Genomic DNA, 21,594 nt, shown 5'->3' on the forward strand with positions numbered 1-21,594 from the left:
TTATGTATGTACCATTTCCATGTCTACTTTGTCCGGTATATGTTGTTCAAGGAAAAGTGCTATTTGGCGGGAGTGGGGAGGAAACACATTTCATGAGAACAGCCAGCTGTACTGTTCCTAAGTCAGTGTTTTACCCCCATTAAGGCTGTAGTCGACTCACTCTTTCACCTTTACCTGTGCAAAGATTAAACAGTGTGATGTTCTTTTTAATACAGCCATTTATACTATCAACAACAACCAGCGTTTCCCTTCTAAAACGTTCCCATTTTATGAAGTTCTGAGACCAAAGATTTTAAAGTCTGTTTTTTTTTTAATTCAAAAATAAAATGAACACACTGCCGGGTGCCAGCGGAAGAGTTCGCCTGAATGGAAGATGTCAGGAGAGGTGATGTGCTACGAGCCTACCGCAAGTCACCTTAAACCAAGCGCAGTGGTGATGGCTAGGCAGGTATTCAATTGCTGCGTTCCTTCTCTACTTGGTGCTCCTTTTTAATGATCAAAAGGTAATAACGAGGGAGAGGATATAGCTCAGTGGTAGAATGTGTGCTTAGCATGTATGAGGTCCTGGCACCTCCATTAAAAAACAAACAAACAAACAAATAATAAATAAATTGGACTGTCTCTTCTCCCCCTGAAAACAAATAAACAGAAAGTTTTTTTAAAAAAAGGTAATAATGGGAGTGGGGTAGATGGTGGGGAGCCATCCCGTCTGAAGACTGCCAGTGCCCAGGAAATCTGCACTGGGCAACTGGGTACCAAGGATGGATCTGAGAAACAGCTTAAGCTCTACAAGTTGGTGGGGGAATCTCCACGATAGGAAAGAGGACTGAAAAAGGATGACGGCAATAAGGTCCTTTGGGAAGATCACGTACATGGAAGCCAACAATCTACAAATGTAAACAGCCCTTGGCTTTGCTCTGGATTTCACACTGTCTGTTCAGAAAGACAGCCCTCCCCACTCGGAGGTGCAGCATACACTACCAAGGGTGTCAAGAGTCCCAGGCAGCAGCCTCCGTTTCAGGACGCCAGTAATTTGCACCCTTGGGGGAAGGTGGGGATTACAACATCTAGATGTGACGGTCTAGGACATCCTCTGCACATCAGGTAGTGTGGGAAACATACAGAAACATCCTACAGCTGGATTATTTTAGGGTCAACGAAGAACACAATGATCTCAGTTGATCAGCAAAGCCAGGATTTTTTAACCGAAGCACAGTTGAACGACAATGCCACATTAGTTTCAGATGTATAGCTTAGTGGGTCACGGTTGTTTTTTTCTTACTGCTTACATTCCACTGTATGTGTTACAAGATACTGGAAATAATTCTCTGCCTTATACAGTAAAGTCTTGTTGCTCATCTATTTTACGTGTAGTAGTTTGTATCTGTTAATCTCATGTCCCTAATTTATCCATGTCCCCCTTTCCGTTTGGTAACCCTTTGTTTTCTATGTCTTAGTCTGTTTCTGTTTTGTATATAAATTCACTTGTATTACTTTTTAGATTCCACAAATAAGCAATATCATATAGTATTTGTCTTTCTCTGTCTGACTTATTTCACTAAGCAAAACATTCTCTAGGTCCATCCGTGTTGCTGCAAATGACAATATTTCATCCTTTCCCACGAGCAAATAATAATAATATTCCATGGTATCCATGTCTTGGCTATTGTAAACAGTGCTGTTATGAACACTGGGGTACATGTATCTTTTTGAATTGGAGTTTTCTTTTTTTCCAGTATACACCCAGGAGTGGGGTTGCTGGATCCTGTGGTAGCTCTATTTTTAGTCTTTTAAGGAACCTCTATACTGTCTTCCATAGTGGCTATACCAATTTACATTGCCACCAATGGTGCAGGAGGGTTCCCTTTTCTCCACAGTCTCCAGCATTTCTTTGTAGACTTTTTGATGATAACCATTCAAGTCAGAATTTTTTTTTCCTTTAAATAGGATAGCAACAATCCAATTTCCAGCAAACAAATGTAATGCAGTCCAAATCGACTGCCAATAGAGGGCAGAGAGAGATATTCAATATAAACCCAATATATCCACCCCATTAGAAGGCTTATAGTTGCAAAGACCAGGAGCCACCGTGAGTGGCATATGATCTTGAAAATGAAGGAAGTGTTACCAGTGGGGGAAGCAGGCGGGAAGGGATAAATTGGAGTTAGGGATTTGTAGATACTAACTAATATATATTAAATAGATAAAGAAAAAGTTTATACTGTATAGCACAGGGAACCATATTTAATATCTTGCAGTAACTTTTGGTGAAAAAGAATATGAAAATGAATATATGTATGTTCCTATATGACTGAAGTGCTATGCTGTACACCAGAAATTGACACAACATTGTAAACTCACTATACTTCAACAAAAATATATTTAAAAAAAAAGAAAGAAAAGGAAGGAAGTGATTAAAACTAAGAAAATCAAGAAGACAAACTCATATGCTGAACAACCAGAAGATCCCTCATACTGAGATTCATGACCAAAGACAAACCATGACAGCAGGATAAACAAAACAGAAGGACTCAAAACCCAAGTCCAGGATACTGTGAAACAGAGAGAGAGAGAGAAAAGGGCAGACGTCCCTGACATCAGGGGGACCCAAGACCAGAAAGATACCAGGATAAGAAGCCCCCAGAGAGGAAGGAGTGCTCAGTTGCTGAAATGATGCATTCTTCCACCTCGAGACAGCCTAGGGGATCAGGGGTTATGCTTAGCCTGTTACAAAACTATTTGAACTAATTTCAACAACAAGGTCAGAGTCCTGAGGGCTGAGGTGGAGGAAGGGGCAAGACAGAGAAATCAAGCCAGTGTTAAATCTTTCCATCGGTTTAGTCAGCGGGATTATTAAGTCATATTTCCTCCCTAAAGTGTCCTACCACAGAAGGCAGCATTTGGTTTGTCATTAGATTGTGTGTGTGTGTGTGTGTGTGTGTGTTGACATGTGCTAGGAACTTTTACATTGAACCCTGTGCACAGCAGGAAGCCACACTTCGGGACTAACATGAGAGCAAGATGGGCTGATTTTAGAAGGCTTGGTGGCTTTTCAGGTCAGATGCAACCCTGTCTCCTAGGACTGGGGTACTCGGACTTCTCAATGTGCTGTGAGAACGTCTTCTGCCAACCGGGTGCTGAGAAGGGATGGTTTAGCGGAGGTTATTAGCCTCGGATGGCAGGCTTTCCAAAGCGAGGTCCAGGAGCTACAGACAGTTTGCTACTGACAGCCATGGACGGACAGAAATCAAGACTCTGCACTGAGAACCTAGTCGTCCGATGCTGACACAAGCAAGGGCTTCCGTAGTTTACAAAAGCAGTGGTGGTCCAGGACAGATCTGAAATGAAAACAAACCCCCCAGCGCCCTGCTTCTACGCGTCAGGTAGCGTGAGAAGCACTGCTGACGAGACTGGCGAGGCCGACGCATCCCGCCCTGCAACACCTTCAGTGCCGAAATGTAAACGGGTCCTGCGAGCACTCGGTCACTTTAATAAAAAAGTATAAGAAAGCATAGCGGTTTCAGGCCGAGCTTCTGAGTCCAAAAACCAACCAATCTTGGAATCTGACTCCAAGAGCTTTCAAAGTTCAGCCCTCTCTTGCTTCTTGCTACATTTTTACCGTTACTCAAGAGAAATTGAGTAAACCAAAGAGAAAAGAGTGACTGTCGTGGTGCCTTTCACTTGGTGGGAGGGGGACCCAGGTGCTTGTTTACAGCGCTGCTGCCAGTTACTGCTCAGTTACTGAGGCCAGGCCTCTGCGGCACAATACGCCTCTCACACACGTCTATCCCTTGCCGTCCAGACCATCCGCTGGCTATCTGAGGACTTTCACTGTAAGGTCAAGAAGTAAACAGCGTGAAGGTGTAATGCAAGTGGCCAGGGTTCAAAATTAGGTTCCCATCATGGGGCCAAAGCCCTCCAGGAAGTGCTCCGAGACGCAGACTGGTGGCCTGCGGGAGAGGCTGCGGAAGGAATCGAAGATGCTGCAGCCCCGTAAGGGGCTTAAAGATTATCGAATGCACAGAAGCCTCGTAAGTTCATACAGAGAGCACTGGCAAGGGAGTGGCCTTTCTATCTTTTCACCAGGTTTTCTAACTCTCCTCTTTCTGGCACATAGTAGGACTACACTTCTCTGGCCCCCATCCAGGCGACTTGCTTGGAAGAGAATTGGGAGTGAGCCAGCGCCTGATTCACCACCTCTTCTCTTCCCCCTTTGCCAAGAGACAGACAATGTCCCAGGTGGCAGCTGTCCCAGGCCTCGGTCCTAGAGTGAGGGCAACATACAGAAAGAGTCCCAGCCAGCCCAGGGAGGATGCATGGCGCATACGAGAAAGGATTTCGCTGTTGTGAGCCCCTGAGCTTTGGTGACTGTCACTGCCTCAGCTAACCTCGCCACCTCTGACTGATGGAGCCCCGATCCAGGACAGATTTCCCTACATCTTTCACTCAACCACCAACTCTATTACTATCCAAGTCGTACAGTGTAGTGCTAAGAAGACCAGCCCTAAACATATGGAAGGGATTATATATTTAACTACAAGGGAATGCAGACAACTGTGTGAAAACTCTTAACATAAAAACAAAACAAAACAAAACAAAACAAAACAAAACTCTTAACATAGCAGGCCTGACTGCTATTCTTTGAAAGACCTGCTTACAAGTCTGGCTCCTGGCTGGTATCTGGGAACTCGGATTTTGGGAGGGTTCCCACTACCCAAATGTGTCACATTGTGTCTAAAATTTGTACACAGTGTGGTTGATGCTGAACACCTGCTTTCCTCCTGGGAGTCTGGGAGGTTCGGTACACATTGGGCGGAGGGTACCAGCGTGACCAGTCTCCCAATAAAAACCCCGGGCACCAAATCACTGACAAACTTCCTACTAGACAAAATTTCACACACACCATCCCAGCTCGTGGCTGGGGGACTTGCGGACATCCTGTGGGACCGGGGCAGGACTTCTGGAAGTTTGCACCTGGTTTCCTTGGACTTCACGCCACGTGCCTCTCCCTTTTACTGATGCTGTTTTGTATAATTTTGCTGTAACAAATCATGGTCATGAATACAACAGGGAACTGAGTCTGGTGGACCCTCTTAGTGAATCGGGGGGCCTAGGGATGGGCCTGGAGACCCCAACACACACCAAAAGAAGTCCTTTTAACATCATTTGTGGGGGAAGGGAGACTATTACATATATTTGGGACACAGAGGTGTGAAAGGATAATTTCTTCATCACCAGGGCACATCATAATATAAAAGTCTACTCCCAATGTATCTATTTCTTTTTTAAGACAGTAGACACCCTCCCCCAATGATCAAAGTTATGATATTTAAAGCTACAGTCTTGGTCATGCCCTGGTAAATATCTCTTTTTTCCCCAAGTTTGGCTGTTCTGCAGAGCACAGAAGCCAGATGGGCTATCTGTTTTAAGTAGGCCTCCAAGGCATTTTATTGAATTGTAAATAAGTACATGTTTACAGAGGAATTGTTTTAACTTGAAGAACACCCAAGATCAAAGAAAAATAAACATACCATAATTATCACCGGCTGTATCTGACTTCTCAATCTGGATGTGCTGAGTGACTTTTGGACAGATTTCAATTTCTTTGTACAGCTGAAAATGACAAAGAGAAGTCTAATTAGGACTTCATCATAAATAACTTACGAGGCATGGTCATCAATTTGTAAATCTATTTTTCCACAATTGGTACTTGAAATCAAATGCTCATCACATCCCAGGATTTGTCTTATGCTGACCCCATTAAGACTCAGAGTGGAAACTTAGAACTCATATTCCCAAATTTAGCTACAGTTCTGGCTTCTAAACAATTCCTCAACATCACTCTGTATGTCTTTTCCCACTCTACACGTATCACAGACCTGAAAATTAATGCTAAAGTAATCAAAAACTCCAATACAGGGGGGAAAAATTATTAACCTCAGGAAGAGGTTGTAAGGGTCTTGATATGGGACCCAGAGAAATAGGAGTAATCTCTGTACTTCCGTTCTCTTCTGTCCAGATACCATTTTTGCTCAGAAAGTCCACAGTAGTACAAATACATAGAGAAAAGTTACAGCATTGAGACAGGCAACAAATTATATAAATGAGGGTATTCCCTTTGAGCCCCCAGATTATATCAAATTAGCTAGAAGACTTAAGTACATAAATCAATCAACTCTGGGAAACCCAAGGAAACACAGAAAAAGCGGTGAGGGAAACTGGTAGTTCACAGAGAAACTTTATTTCAATTAATTACTTAGTTGATACTTCATGTTTGTATGTCTGGACCTGGCATCATCATGGACCATAACTTATGAAGGTTTTACCATGCATCTTTGCCCCTCCTACACCCTCTATGAGACAAACATGATCCCCATCTTACAAACGAAAAAGAAAAGGCCACAGAAAAAAGTACTTTCATAAGGTCAAAGGCAAGCATGGGCGGAGCTGGATTTGAACCCACATCTCAGTGGCTTCAGCACTGAAGTTCTCTCCACTAATAATGCCTCCCAGACCGCCCCCTGGTGGAACTTAGAGGGACCACAGCAAAGGGTACCAAACCGCACTTCTTAGGTAAGTAAGCTGTTTCCCAAATTTGTGATAAAAAATCCAAAACAAATAAATGTGTCAAAGGCTCATATGGAATTTAAAAATCGTCATTTAATTTCAAAATGAAAAATCTACTTCGAGGCAAAGTCAAAAACAGAAAGCTGTCCTTCAGCACTAAAAAGAAGATTCAGCAGTAATTTCAACTTGCTCCCATCTCTGACCACACAGTCATTTGTCCTGAAATAACATCATTCTGACAAGTAAGAAACAAATGCAGGTTTCTTTCTCTTCACTTTCTTAGGGCAGTTGACAGGTGGGAGAGGTGAGCATAATGCTTAGAATTCAGAAGCCTGGAAAACAGGTAATGTTTCCTGCTGCAATAGAAAGCCAAGGGGGGTGAAGGAGTGGGCTAGGAGCACCGATCCCACAGCCCAGATTATCTAGAACACCCCAATTTAATGCAACTTCCACCAAGTGCAATGTGCTAAGGGCATAACTTAAAGTATTTCTATACTTCAGAAAAATTTTCATACAAATAAATTCTGCAGTCAGAAGAAAGCAGTTCTAATTACTGGTCTTTAGTTCAGAAAATACAGTCACCAAAATTATATATACCAAATAGAATACATTTTATGACATGTTTTGTAATGTCACCGAATGCTCAATAAAATGTTATGACATGTATTGACTTCAACTTATTTTTAAACTTGTTTTATTTTTCAATTTCCTTTCAAGCCAAACTCATCCGCCACTAGGTGGCAGTATACCACCATTTGTTCTAATCATCTCCAGAAAGTTCCAAATGGTTTCCCATCGATTCAGTGGGAATTTAGCTTTGTAAATAATCTTTCCTATTCTTTCATTATATTACCTCCTACTCTTCTTTGTAATGGGTGTAAAAGTCTCTGTGTGTGTGTGTGTGTGTGTGTGTGTGTGTGTGTGTGTTTTTCAACCAGTCTCAGAAAACAACTTAGTATAATATAGACAGGACCCCTTGGTCATGGTCCTTAGGCTGGTTGGACAAAAATTGGGTTTAGTGAAAGGCTCTAATAAAATATGTAAAATTTCAAGTCAGGTCTGCACTTTGAAATATATTTTTGATAAAATCACAATATCTGAAACCAGAAATTCTGAAATTGTGTAGTTTTTAAACACATCTCTAACAAAGAAGAATCACACACATATACATTCCCTTTATTTTATTACATCAACAACGTTGCATATTTCCCATCTTTTCAAAAACCAGATTAAAGACCATCAGACTTTAAGAAACAATCTGATTACCCCGGCACTTGAGATATCACAAATCACGATCATTTCTTACCATGTCTCCTTTGGATGCCTGGTCCCAGCCACCATCACCCATTGCCTGGACTACAGCTCATTAGCCTCCTGCCTGCTTTCCCAGCTCCTGCCCTAATGCCCTAAGGTTCGCTGGCCACACATATGCCACAGTGAGCCTATTAAGACAGAAGCCATGTCCTTCTTCTCTTGGGATTTCCCTTCTCATTTGGGCCCGACAAGACCTATGGTCCTGCCCTCCATCTCCTGCATCCACCTCCCCATACCACCTCCGCACTTACCCTCCCCATGACAGGGGCAAACCACCTCCACCGCTGCCTCCCTGCCCCGGCCGGGGCCTCACCTGGCTTTGTTATCTCAGCCAAGAACACTTCCCTGCAAAATACCTCTGTGGCTCACCTCAGTCACCAGCCTGTTCAAACCGCACATCTAAGGGAGCAGCACAATCGCTGTTAGATGTCTGTTTTTCTCTATCTGTTTGTCCTAACTTTTCTTCCCAAGCTCTTAACATCCCCTGAAATATCACACATTTCTTTGTTTTTATTTTTTAAAAATGTACATGTTTTAAATCTGTCTCCACACACTTGAATGTATTTTCTGTAAAGCAGGGATTTTTCTGTGCCTCTCAGTGTCCAGAACAGTTAGAATGGTGCCAGGCACACAATAAGTGCTAAATAAATTTTGCTGGATGAATGAATGAATACAGCAATCGATCAGTATTTCTGCAAACTCTTTAATCCCACCTGTCACTTAAAGAAAAACCATTTTTAATATGTGTTTTTAAAAAACCCAGTGCCTCTATTTTCATGATCATTCCATGGATTGGACTCAATAACCAGCTTATCATGAAAGAGAACCAAACTTTTCTTTTAATATAAACTTATGTTTTATATTAAAGCGTAATCAACGAAGCAGGTAAGTAGATGGCTAACTATTCACGGTCATTCATAAGCAAAAGAATCACTGGCCCCACCAAATAAACACACTAGATCCCTGCAAAAAAAAAATATATATATATATATATATGATATACACTTTTACTAGTAACTACGGATCTTACTACTCAAGAATATTTGTCCAAACAATAGCAGAGAATAAAATGGTTTGGGATAGTCATCTGTGAATGAGCCATTTTTAAGGATAGGACTTGAAACATCTGTAAGCTTCCACAGTCCATCAAAAATAAAACGGAGGTGGGCTATGGAAACCAATTAGCCATGAATAGTTGGATGCTTGTTCAGTAAGGGACAACAAATCAAATATCTGTAAAATCTCGAAAAAGCATCCAGGAACACTGTGTGTCCAGAAACACCCTGCCTTGGAATGACACCTCCACCCAGTTTGATGGCCTCAAGCAACGATCGGAAACCAGGGCTGTATATGTATTGAATTTTAGGGGTCTGTGACCTGGGATGGTGAGAAAACCCAACATTCTCATATTTACTAACTGGTGACTGAAACTTAGCATTTCCTTCAATCATAAATGAATGTGGGCAACAAACACAGCAATATGAGCAATGTCTGTGACCCTGTCACACACAGAAACCACAGTTACTTTCATATCACATTCCAGCTGCTGCTAATATCTCAAAATATTATTTATGCTCATCCCTACTCAAAACAGTGGCAGGTATCAGACCCATGGCTAGGTCTTACTATTTAATGAGTCAGTAAGTAAGCACATGTATTTTCTATAATTAAGAAAATGTCTGTTTATGTATTGCACTTTTTATTTATTTATTGGGGGGAAGTAATTAGGTTGACTTATTTATTTATTTTTATAGGAGGTACCAGAGATTAAACCCAGGACCTTGTATAAGCTACACATAACACTCTAACACTTGAGCTATACCCTCCCCACAAAGCTTTCATATTTCGTATATATATATATATATACATATATAATTTTTCTTTTTTTGGAGGGAGAAGTAGCTAGGCGTTTTGTTTTGTTTTGTTTTGAATTTTAATGGAGGTACTGGGTATTGAATCCAGGACCTCGTGCATGCTAAGCATGTGCTCTACCACTAAGCTATACCCTCATCCCTTAAAAATATTTTTGATCACTATTTCAACACAATTAGGCCATAGTATCCTAGATATTCTATTTGATGCAACTGAAAGCATTATTCTGAGATGAGATCTAGAGGCTTCACCAGACTGCCAAAGGAATTCTAAAAACAAAGAAGTTTAAAATTCTTGGTAAAAACAGAGGTGCCGGTGAGCAATACTCATTTACAATTTGAACAATAAAGTGAGTAAGGCGATGACATTTACTTCCTTAGGAATCTTTAAGCTGGAGAAGTTCTGCAACATGGCAAGAAAGAATACCACGATCTCCTTGTACTTCAGATTCTTTTTTTAAAATTGTAATTATAACATGGATACAGCCAGTGTAGACACAAACAGAGTAAGCTTCGCACACCTTAGTCTCCTCTATCGGATGAGACCACACCAACGGCCAAGACTTAAAAATAATAAGTGACTCAGTATCATTTCAAAAGACATACCTTACGCATCTGCTATAAGACATGAAGGGCATGGAAGCTGGTTAGGTGTGACCCCTGTCATTCAGGATATAAAAGATTCATTTACCCCAAGATGCAAAATACATGCTGTAATAGCTATCCCAGTGTTAGCAGGAAACTGCTTTTTTTTTTTAAGTCAAAAAAAAAATTTTTTTTAAAGGTTTTTCTTTCCTCTACGCAGAGAGCACAAAGCCAGGGCTTTCCCCACGCCAGAGAAAAAGGAAATCAGCCACTGTTACAAGCGCCTTCCTCTGTTAACACTTCACTGACTCAAGTGATGGCTGAAATTGGTCTTTATGTTCTTCCACTTCGTGACATGGTAAGAGTGTTACCAAAGCACACTCTCTCTTATATTCAGTAAAAACACGTAGGGAAACGAGGGACGTTTTCAAGATGACAGAAATGTTCCAAATTATGACTGCAGTGGTGGAAACAACTACCTTTGTCAAAACTTATCAAACTGTGTGCTCAAAATTGGTGAGTTTTATTGCAGATAAAGCCAACCTCAAAAGAGTTGATTTGGAACTAAATTCCCTACTAAATTTTTAAATCACGCTTCCCCTTTTTCAAAAAGAGACTATTCGGGTTTAAATTTTCAGTTCTGTTTTCTGCGGTGAAACACGGTCTGAAGTCATACTGTTATCATTCACACATCCATGGCAAGCAGCTCGGTGGCCCCCAGAGAAATGACTAAGTGCAGAGAAAGGAAAACAAACTCCAAGACAGAGGAGCCTTGCTCCCAAAATGTTTCTTTCCTGGAACTGAAAAATGTACCCCTTGGCGAACAAAAAAGGAACTCCTCACTGTTTTACCGTGTTACCATGACAACCATTTACTGAGCATCTACTACATGAGCCATTATCACTAATCTTTGCAAAATCCTAGGAAGTATCATCTCCTCTTTTTTGTTTTTTGCCAAGACCACATAATTAGTAAGCAATAGAGCCAATATAAAAATCCAGCTCTCGTTCAAAACCCAAGTCCCATAACGAAAACTGAACCTACATCAGTGTGCCCAAGAATCTACAAAAATTTAATTCCAAAAAGGCCAGGACATATAATCAGATGTCAGCTTTTTCACTCAACGGGATTTTGACCCATCAATTTCAACATGCAGGAGGAAGTCACACAAAATTGGAGTTCGAACTCTATCTGAGAACAGCCAGCTCACCCTTGAGTCACCTGCTTAAAACAAAAGACTGTCAAAGCCGCAGGGAAAGCTAAGAATAATAGCAAAAATTCTATCTGAGAGTCAGTTCTGGATTTCAATTTGTCATAATAGCACAGCTTCATCCCCTGCATAAACTAAGGTGGCATTTCCGCTCTGTGGAAATATTGTGATATGTAAGGCCATCTCCACCAACTTAAGAGCTCTGGCTGAGGCTCATTTATTTTAGAATTCATTCCACTCCACCAACCACAATTAGCATGAGCACACATATTTAATTCAAAAATAATCTCCTGCAGAATGTACTTGGATGACAGTCATAAACATTACCAGCTCGTAAATGTCCTCCTCGGGCTTTGGGACGTAGTGCTGCATTTTGTTTTCTATTAGAAATTTCAGGCGCAGGTAATGAGCGGAATGATCCAGCTGATGTGTCTGCGATCCAAAAAAAAAAAAAAAAAAGGAAAAGAAAACACAAGAAAATGTCTGTTCAGTAGTAAATAGACATAATGAGTTCTCCACTGACTTACTGTCACGTATTTCTCAGAATAATGGAGCTTTGTTACTGGAGGGGGCTGGGGGGGCGGGGAGTGTAAAATTTCTATGCTTCTTAAAATGTTGACATCCAAAACCCAAACTTCAAAATAACTGTCATTGAACATCATGTCACTGAACAATAATATCCCGTGGGTATCTTATGATAGGTAGGAACAAGACAGTCACATCTTCACTTGTGCTTATGTGGTCCATCGGGCTCTTTTACACTGGCTTTGCAATGAAACCTCTCAGATCCAAAAGGCCCTTACACGTAATTTCAAACATCCATAGGTGATTAGAGAAGAAAAATGACAAGAAAGCCAAGGAAGGATTTACAGTGACAGAGAAAAGCTGTGCCTGGGCAAAGCTGTTTTTTTAACCACATGGGGACACTGGGACAGTTGTTAACAGTTCATTTGCAAAAGAGTCGGCGTGAAGATAAGGCATTTGGATCTCGGTCTTATTTATATACACCCCAAGTGAGACTCCCTCCGGGGGCAGGGCAGACGGGCACGTGTCCAACTTTAGAAACACACTGAATGACTAGCCCAAAGAAAACAATTCTAAAGCAGATAAGGACTGAAATCTCCAGGCCTTCTCCACTGGTCAGGATGGGTCAAATGCTTTTTTCTATCTAGAAAGTCATTCTTAAATTAGCTTCGAGGAAAAGGAAAAAAAAAAAAAAGATTTTGAAAAGTTACATGGCAACATGAAAATGCCCTGCTAGAGAGAAAATGTTCCTATCAAGTCTTTTTTTTTTTTAAGCATCCTTATCTTTGAGAGATTTATCTTAAAGTACTAACACGTAAAGGTATGCCTGGAATCTGCTTCCAAAATCACCCAGAGCTAGGGGTGGGAACGAGTTAGTAAATGGATGAAACCTAATTTGATAATTATGGAACCTCAGTGCCGCTCACACAGGAGTTTAGGACACTATTCCCTACTCTTTGGTAAGTCTGACGCTTTTTCATACATATAAAAATCTCTTCACACCAAAAGCTCAACAGATGAGAATTATTTCAAAATAAGTGAAGTTAGTTTTTCACTAGTTTAATACTCTTTCTACTTACCCTCCCCCCCCAGATGTTAAGGCCAAACTAAGAACATTCCAATAATTACTCTAATAATAGTCATTCAATTACATCTAACAAACTCTTACGTGGGCAGCACTTCACTGCGAAGAGGGAAATTAATAAACTATAAATGCAATTTTTGGTGGGGTGGGGAGTGTGGCTACGGGGAAGGGGCAGAACGTGGGAGGTGGGGACAGTGCTGATCTTGCTTTTTAAATAAATGTTCACGCAAGACAGGGATCTTGCATTATAGAAAAGCACGCTTCCGGATAGTAGATGTGAGCTTGTTCTAAACACCTAGCAGAACGATGAGGAGGTTTCCTGGGGTGATCCTCGGGACCCTCCAACGTGCATTCTCTCCCGAGGGGCGCGAAGGTTTGCAGCCTACTGTCTGAACACAGGCACCCCTGAGCCAGCACCTTCCTGTACACCTGGCTTTCGGGCTTTCGCCGTGGGTCCTAAAGACCAAACGTTCATTGTCTGCAGGGTGCAGAACGTTGATGTCAAACACTCAGGGTGGATGGCTAAGCCAGGGAAACAGAAACAGAAAACTTTCCAAGTGTGCTACCTACTGCTTGTCAGAGCCACTGAGACCAACAAACCACCACAAAAAAATAATCCCCAGGGCACAGTGATAAGCAGGAAAGGTTCCCGCACAGAGACAGACGCTGCCAGGGCTCCCACCGACCCCGGTCCTCACTGAAGTCTTTAAAATAAGAAGCAAAATATTTTGGCTCACCATCTGTTTCCGACTGAAGTGGGAGGGAAAGAGAAGTGAAAAGTCATGGGGTCTTGGTTGACAGGGACAAATCCACTTGGAAATCTGACTGTCATCATTAATAAACACCCGGTGGCCACTCCCAAGGGGGCTGCCACTTACAGAGTCTTCTGGAAACCAGACCCACAGAGCAACCTCATCTAAGAAGCTTCTGGTTCCTGGAACCTCGGCGTGAGAGAGAGGCGGCCCACTGTCAGGCACCAAGAACTTAGGGTGGTCCTGATGAAGCCTGGGGATCCTCGCCCCTTAAATGCAACTGCGCTGAAAACATCTATGCAGATGCACAGAGAGCGTTAAACAACACCATTGTTAAGGTACCTCATTTGAAGAGTTTAACAAAGCAAAGAGACTAGAACAATGGTGATAAAGGTGGTTCTTGCCACCCCGCCCCCCACCACGTTTTTCAAGCTTCGTTAAGTTACAATAACGTCTTAGTAACTTTAAAAAATAAAAATGAGCACATGCACTAAACATAAAACGTATAATGATCTTACTTATAACCTGGGAGTCCGTGGTTTGGTCAGCAAATAGTTACCCTGAAAATGGAACTCTGGACCTGTATACCAGTGTGTCCTATCATTTTGGTAAATGTTTTTCATTAGTCATGGCTGGTCTAACATAAAGGGAAAATCCTAATGAACTAACTAAATCAGTTCATTAGAACTCTCAAGAATTTCGCACTCCTCCAATATCTGCAAGTCAATATTAAGGCAGATTGAACATCACGTTCACAGTGCATCTGTGGGCAAGAAGAATTCCAAGTACTAATGCATATTTTAACACAGTAATTCTAAATATTTGGCCTGCTTTAGACTTGTCAAATGTTCAAGAGACAATTTCCTATCCCAAGAGAAATTCAGGTAGGAAAAATCTTCAGCAGTCCGAATCTGTTTTCCAATGTTCATTTACTTAAGTTACTTGAAAAAGCATGTGATTCATTTTGAGACAATGTAGCCACAAGTGATACCATAAAGCGAGTATTATTTAGTTTAGTTGGCATGTTTTCTAAAATTTGCCTCTTATTAGGACTACTTCAAAGGATGAAACAGCAAAACATAATGTAGGTCTTCTCAATAAATAGTCTGAGCCAATTACAGCAGAAAATAACGTGATCTTCAAGTCCACCATGTTTTGCTCATCCATCCTCTTCATATTCTTGCATGTCAATCAAACTTGGAAACACAAATGCATGCAGCTACTACATACAGACACCCATGCACACACACAAACACACACACACAAAGTGCTACCGCAGAATTTCCAAAGCTATTTATCCTCCCCTTCAAAGTGACCTTTTTTTTTTTTTTAATGCCCACAGTTATTAGAACTCCCAAGGCCAGAGGCCCACATAGGGAAGGCATGGATATATGCCCATGGTCACACGTGAATTATAACTGAGTAGGAATGAATGAATTTTTTTGGCAATATTTTAGTAATTGCAATGATCAGAAAGTATCTAAGACCCACAGGCCAACATGGTTACCTGCTATATTAAGCAACAATCATTTTCATAACATTCATAACATGAATTGTCCATGAAATGGAGAGCTTGAAACAGTTACTGTACCAGAACTTGACTGGTGGCTCGGATGGCAGATGACAAACTGATGTGAAATGATGTGGATCAGACAGAATAGGAAAGAGAATGAGCTGAATGCAGGAGACAGAAGAAAGAGATCCATTATTAAATATTAGGGAAAGCACCCATCACCAACGTTGAGAAAGACAATAAGAAATAAAAGACAGATATTCTGACAATCACCTTTGTTTTCAGTCCCTCCTCCAAAGGAGGAAGGAAAAAATAACACTCAACATTAATTAGATCATTAATAACATGTGGCACTGTTTCCCCCATTATCTCTTTCCCTCCTAAGAATAAAATCAGCTCCACTAATTACAATAAAGTGTTTTCCAAAGAAGCAGCAAGCTTTAGAAGGCACCTGGCTCTGAGCACATTGTATAATTTATCCTACATGGGCACTCTTCTTGAGACCATCAATTTCTTAAAGTGCACACACAAGTTTTCTGTTTTTAAACTCAAGAGGTGGAAGCTTGTTCCACACCATATTGGTTTTGTCTTTATTTCTATGTTTGGGAGGGAGGGAACTGAGGATCCAGGGAAAGTTGGGTGGGGTGACCTTTTATTATTAGAGAAAGGGATGTGTGTCTTAACAACGCCATCAAACACCTGTCAAGAGACAGAAAGGGACACTTTATAGGGGAACTGGTCTAACTCATGATCTTAAGATGGTCTCTAAGTTGCAGTGACAATATTATATCTCCCTCAGTCTCTTAGTTTCTATCAAAGCAATAGCTTGAAAAGTACCTAACATCGCTCTTTTCCCCACTCACTGTTCAATTTGCCCCCAGAGTTTACTGCTTAACTCTGACGGACCCTCCGAGTCGTGATGGGGTCTAAAGCCGATGTTCCCAGGAGGCTCCAAAGCAATGCTCCCCCTTGGAGGGACCCTCTGGAGTCTGGCATATTAAAAAAAGAGGCCAGAGTCCTACTTCTGACACCTTCAGCTGCAGTTCTGAGAATAACTCCCACAGCTCTGCAGAATATTAATGGGTCTCTAAAGAATCACGCTAATCTATAAATAAAAGAATGCAGAAATCCTCAATAGACCAAATGTGTTAAGTAATTAAAATGAAAAATGTGAACAGAAATACCATTATCTTTAAAAAGCTGGAACTCGTGTATATGAAGAAGTCAAAGCACACAACAGTGTCTCACTTATTTTTAATACCTACGTGGGGGCTGAGTCTAGCTTTGTCCTGAAACAAATGCCCTTCTCCCTTTCCTCCACAGAGGACCACCTAATAAGCTTATCTGAGCCAGGGTGTTCCATTTCTCCTTCATATGAAGCCGTATTTTTCCCTTACAAAAGTCCTAGTGATTCATTAAAAAAAAAAAGTACAAAAATTGCTGATTGCAGAATTACAGAACTGAGATACTTGCTGAGGTAGTGAAAGTTACTCCATCTTTATAAACCACTGTGTCAAATGAGGAGGTCCAAAAACATCATCACATTCATCCAGCTTCTTCTAGGATAAAATTGTGACCGAAAAGGTTTCCACTTTCCCTTCGGTTTCCACCTTCCCCAGAGAAGACCATTTCACACCCCTAAGAATATTTTCTATATTCTCCCACCCCTTACAGACTGGCCTTCCTGATGACTGACAGCTGCTGTAACCACCCGCTTGGCACAAAGCCCAGATGTGGCTTCAGAATCTCCTCTGCAAGTGACTGTGACAGTGCTGTGAGCTCAAGGCTCACTCTCTGAGCCTCACCTTCTCCATCTGTACAATGGGGGAAGTGTCAGTTCTCTCTCAGACCTGATCTGACTACTAAATAAGACTTTAGTGCAACTAATTATGCAAAAGTAAAAACAGTAAGGAAAGCCCCTCTCCTCTTTCCCTTTCCTCGCTCAAGGCCATCCAATCCATCCAGCCATCCTCCAGGGAGGGAGGAAAAAAAAAAGAAACTGGGCTTACCTTGAAAAAGATCAAGTTTCTACAGCTTAAGGTAAAAGTAGAGGAAGTGAGCTCAATCATCTGTCACTAAAAAAAAAAGAGGCTAACTGTGTGTTCATAGGAAGATGAATTTCCCATCACGGAGGTCAAATTCATATTTATTTCAGTTTTTCCCTACTCTAAAGATGCCCATGGTGTATCAGTTACTGTCAAAGAGCAGGTTACAAACAGTGCACATAATATGATGCCATTAGATACACGTACATGTGTGCGTGCAGAAGCCAGAATGCAGGCACAAACACCAAAATGTTCACCGAGGTTATTTCTGGATTTTGTGAGTAAGGGTGGCCTTAATTTTCTGCTTTGGTATTTACCTAAATTTTCTCAAATTTCTGCAGTGAGCATATACTAAGCTTATTACAAATCTATCAAGTACACATGTTAAAAGAAGGAACTTAAAAGAATCTCTCTTCTCCCAGCGCTGAAGAATTCACCAATGTGTACTATGCATATTATCACAAAGGAATCCGAAGCTGCTCTGAAATGAAATGGAGGTGGGCCTTAAAGCACCTTCCTGCGCCTCACGCTTATGAGGGTCCGGGGCTTCCTCCATCTCTCCTTGTTTTCTCAAGAGAGCAACCCCCAGTAGCCTCATACCTTGCAGATCAGCTCCAGGGTGTCCCGGGCCGTGTCCCCAGGCCGGACGACAGTCAGGGCTGGCTGATTATTTGGCAGACAGAACCAGGATGGAGTGCAGTACTCATGGACCCAAATGTCACAGTCAGGGTTGTGCTGGTGGACACTGGGTAAGACCATTTCTTTCTCCCTCTGGGATAAGAAATAAAGTTAGTAGAGCAGCAAGTCAGTCTCTCAGGATCCTAGCTCCCCAGATGGGACACAAGGATTATCCGTTCCTAGGAAAAAGGCCCTGGGCAGACGTGCCTGCAGCGGTGAAGGACAGAGGGGACTCCCCAGGGAGAGGAAGACATTGTAGAGAAAGGAGCTTTCCTGGGGGTGGGGGAGAGGTGGAGTTCTCAGATACGAGGCAGACCTCACACCTGATCCACGCTTCCTCGGGTGGGCGCTGCATGAAAGAGTGGGTATCAAAATTTGGAAGAAAGACAGAAGGAAACGGGCCATCCATCCAGCTCAGCTTATTGCTATGAGTTCTTCCACAAACCCATTCCAAATTCAGAGCTGAGAATTCCTACGACCAGACTACCAGCCATGTGAGTTACACGTTTCAAAGGCAACAAAGCAAATTTTTAAAGAAAAGCTGGTGCTCTAGCCCTCCCTATTTAAGAGCAGCATCTTTTGGGGGGCTCACATTTGACCTCCAGCACAACTCTGGGAGGGAGGCAGCTCCACTTCCCAGATGAGGTTCAGAGAACTTCAAGGATGAGCTTTACGCCTCCTGAGGCTGTTGCCATCACTCCATCCTCTGTTACCACTCTCCCTGAAGATCAGGGAGTAGCATCAAGTTTCTAAGAATGGGAGAAGCCGCATCCTGTGTATGCAGTCAGCAGCTGGGTTATATCTAAGCCAGCTAAGCAGCTAAAGCAAAAAAACACTCCATAAGTTGATGACATATTAGGAGCCTAATCTCTCTGGAATAAGCAAAAAATAATCACATTAGGTTTCAGCAATGTAAAAACAATACTGATGCTTAATATGTGGTAAGTAATAAGCCCCGATTATTGGACTATAACCAGGCCACCGACTGGTACATAGGTATCCGCAGGTTACTGAGGATTCGCTGCTATCAGCAAATTACAAGAAGAAACAAATTTCCACAGGAAGTCTGGAAAGAAAAAAACAGAACAGATTCCAGAATGTGGGAAACACTTTCATAAAGGCTACTAAACAAAATTCAATTGAAAAGACAATTTCAGCTCTGCCTTTGAATGGTGTAGCTTTCATGGATAAATTGAACCCCAGGGAAGGAATTGTCAAAGCACAATCAACTTGCCTAAATCCCATTAACTATAATTGGAATCTTCCCACTCTGTCCCCACGTGCCCCGTTAAATAAGTGCCCTTAGTACTAGAGAAGCCCAAGTTTTGCATCTAAACTGCTCTTTGAGAACAAGGCATTCCAGCCAAGCAGTGGGATAAAGAGGTATCTTGAAAAAATGGAAAAACAAAAAATTGACACAGAAATCCAATGGAAAAACTTGTGCAGTTTCCAGGATCTAGATATGCTCATATTAAAAGTATACTAATAATGATATGTAAGATGAATTTGCTAACTTCAGAAATGGCTACATGAACATCAAAAACTAAGCTTGGATCGGCACAGAGGAACAGCAATTTAATTTCATCAGAAACAGAGAGATGCTCAAAGAGAGGGCCATGGATGGGTATTTCCAAGGATGGCTGCCTTTGTATCCACAATGACATGACCCAGGAATAGTTTAGGTATCAGACGGAGAAAAGGCCTGTACACAACGACTCCTCCCACCCCATCCCCCTGATAGCCAGAACTCCCCCCACTGCATTCTGGTTTCGGAGGCTCAGCTCTGTCTAAAACGTGGGGCAAGCCACTGCTTGGTTGCATGGCAACCGAGAGCTAAACTCTGTCATATTGATTCTGAGAACCAGAGGATCACACCAAGGTCACATTATCAACATCAGAACCCCCCAAACAAAGAGGCTGCTGGTATCACCATAAGGGTCTTTAAAACAAGGAAGGTCTATTTATTTAGAGGCTGAAAACAGTGGCCCAGAAAAAAAAAAAATCAATATTCTTTATGGGTCCTCAATCAGAGCTGTTTGAAAGCTCCTTTTAAATCCAAGCACAAGGTTGAACCAAGTCTGTGAATCTTTAATTGAATACTTGCCTTGGGAGGCAAATGCATTTTTTTATTTTTCAAAGAGCATCCTATCATAATAGTTCTTTTTCCCCCCATACTTTTACTTCTTTTTTTATTGAGGTATAGTCAGTTTACAATGTTGTGTCAATTGTGTGTATAGCACAGGGAACTATATTCAATATCTTGTAGCAGCTTATGGTGAAAAAGAATAGTTCTTCGAAATTAATCGAAGCAAAACAGCACTGTGGGTAGAGAGGGAGGGCGGTTAGAACTCACCTCTGGAGAAGGAAGTTATATATGAAAGGAACTGACAGTAGCATAAAATCCTCAGCTACCCAGAACCCCAATGTCCTCTCACATTCTAGATGGAAATTCAAACATTCAAATGATAACTATTGAAAATGTGATGTCAGTAGAAGAATGTTCTTGTCACTATCAAGTTTCAAACATATAATGCTTCTCCATCTCTTGTCAACCTGTTCCATAATTTTAAAGGACTGATCATTTCAGCTTTTAATAGTGGGTCTACTTAATTTTAGGATCCCAAGAAACCACTGCATTGTGAATGTGGATGCATTTGTGGTACTTTTATAAAAGGAACACGTGTTTATTTTTACCTTGCCATCTGGAACAGTGTCATCAAATACTCCCTCTAAAGATTTCTTTTCAGCCTCAGTTCCCTCGCCGAACACCTGCACATACAAAAGTATCATCTTAAAAAGAAATCTAGGCAAAAGGGCAAATGAAACATGGGAAGGGGGATGGAAAACGAACAGGCTATTAAAAAACATTACGAACGTTTGAGATAATCTTACGTCAAATTCTAAAGCAGGTAAAACAATTTATAGTAGCAGACCATGAAAAACATTTTCCCTATCTAGATCACTTCCCACATCTTGGATAATTTTTTTTTTTTAAAGTTGGCTCTTCAATCTGGATAATTCATCTAAATTTAAACAAAATAAACTTGCAAAAGCAATGAACTAGATTCATTCACAATGAAGAATTTCTGTTGTGGCATCATACACCTAATCAGCTAATTATCAATAATAATTAGTTAACTTTTTAATCCTCAGAACCTGAGAACTTACATTTATAATTATTGTATCACAAAACCACGGAAAAGCTTTTTATTAAAAAAATAGAAACTTGTCTATCCCTTGAAATTTAATGAGTCCTGCAAACGTAAAGATGGTTAAAATCATAGCAGGTTACCAATGCCTCTAGGTAGTGAAAACCTAAACATGAAGGCATGAGAAATTTTATATATCGTCTCTAAACCAAGCATATACTGTCGGGATAATATACACAAATAAAGAAAAAGCCTTTGCACCAAGATATATAGAAACATACAATCTCTATTGTATGTTATT

The 21,594-nt window shown here is 41.3% G+C and overlaps 1 protein-coding gene across 15 annotated transcripts in view; it reads right to left on the bottom strand.

Moving 5' to 3' along the window:
• TIAM1 (TIAM Rac1 associated GEF 1) overlaps positions 1–21,594 on the bottom strand; it is a 354,254-nt gene that overhangs the window by 63,369 nt on the left and 269,291 nt on the right. For all 15 annotated transcript variants that reach the window (XM_072968300.1, XM_072968313.1, XM_072968310.1 and 12 more), the window contains 4 exons: positions 20,839–20,913; positions 18,067–18,237; positions 11,875–11,979; positions 5,532–5,613 (listed from right to left, as the gene is read on the bottom strand). In XM_072968300.1, the coding sequence (XP_072824401.1) occupies positions 5,532–5,613; positions 11,875–11,979; positions 18,067–18,237; positions 20,839–20,913 (433 nt within the window). The remainder of the gene's footprint in view (positions 1–5,531; positions 5,614–11,874; positions 11,980–18,066; positions 18,238–20,838; positions 20,914–21,594) is intronic.

This window comes from Vicugna pacos, chromosome 1 (assembly GCF_048564905.1).
Source record: "Vicugna pacos chromosome 1, VicPac4, whole genome shotgun sequence".
NCBI lineage: Eukaryota > Metazoa > Chordata > Mammalia > Artiodactyla > Camelidae > Vicugna > Vicugna pacos.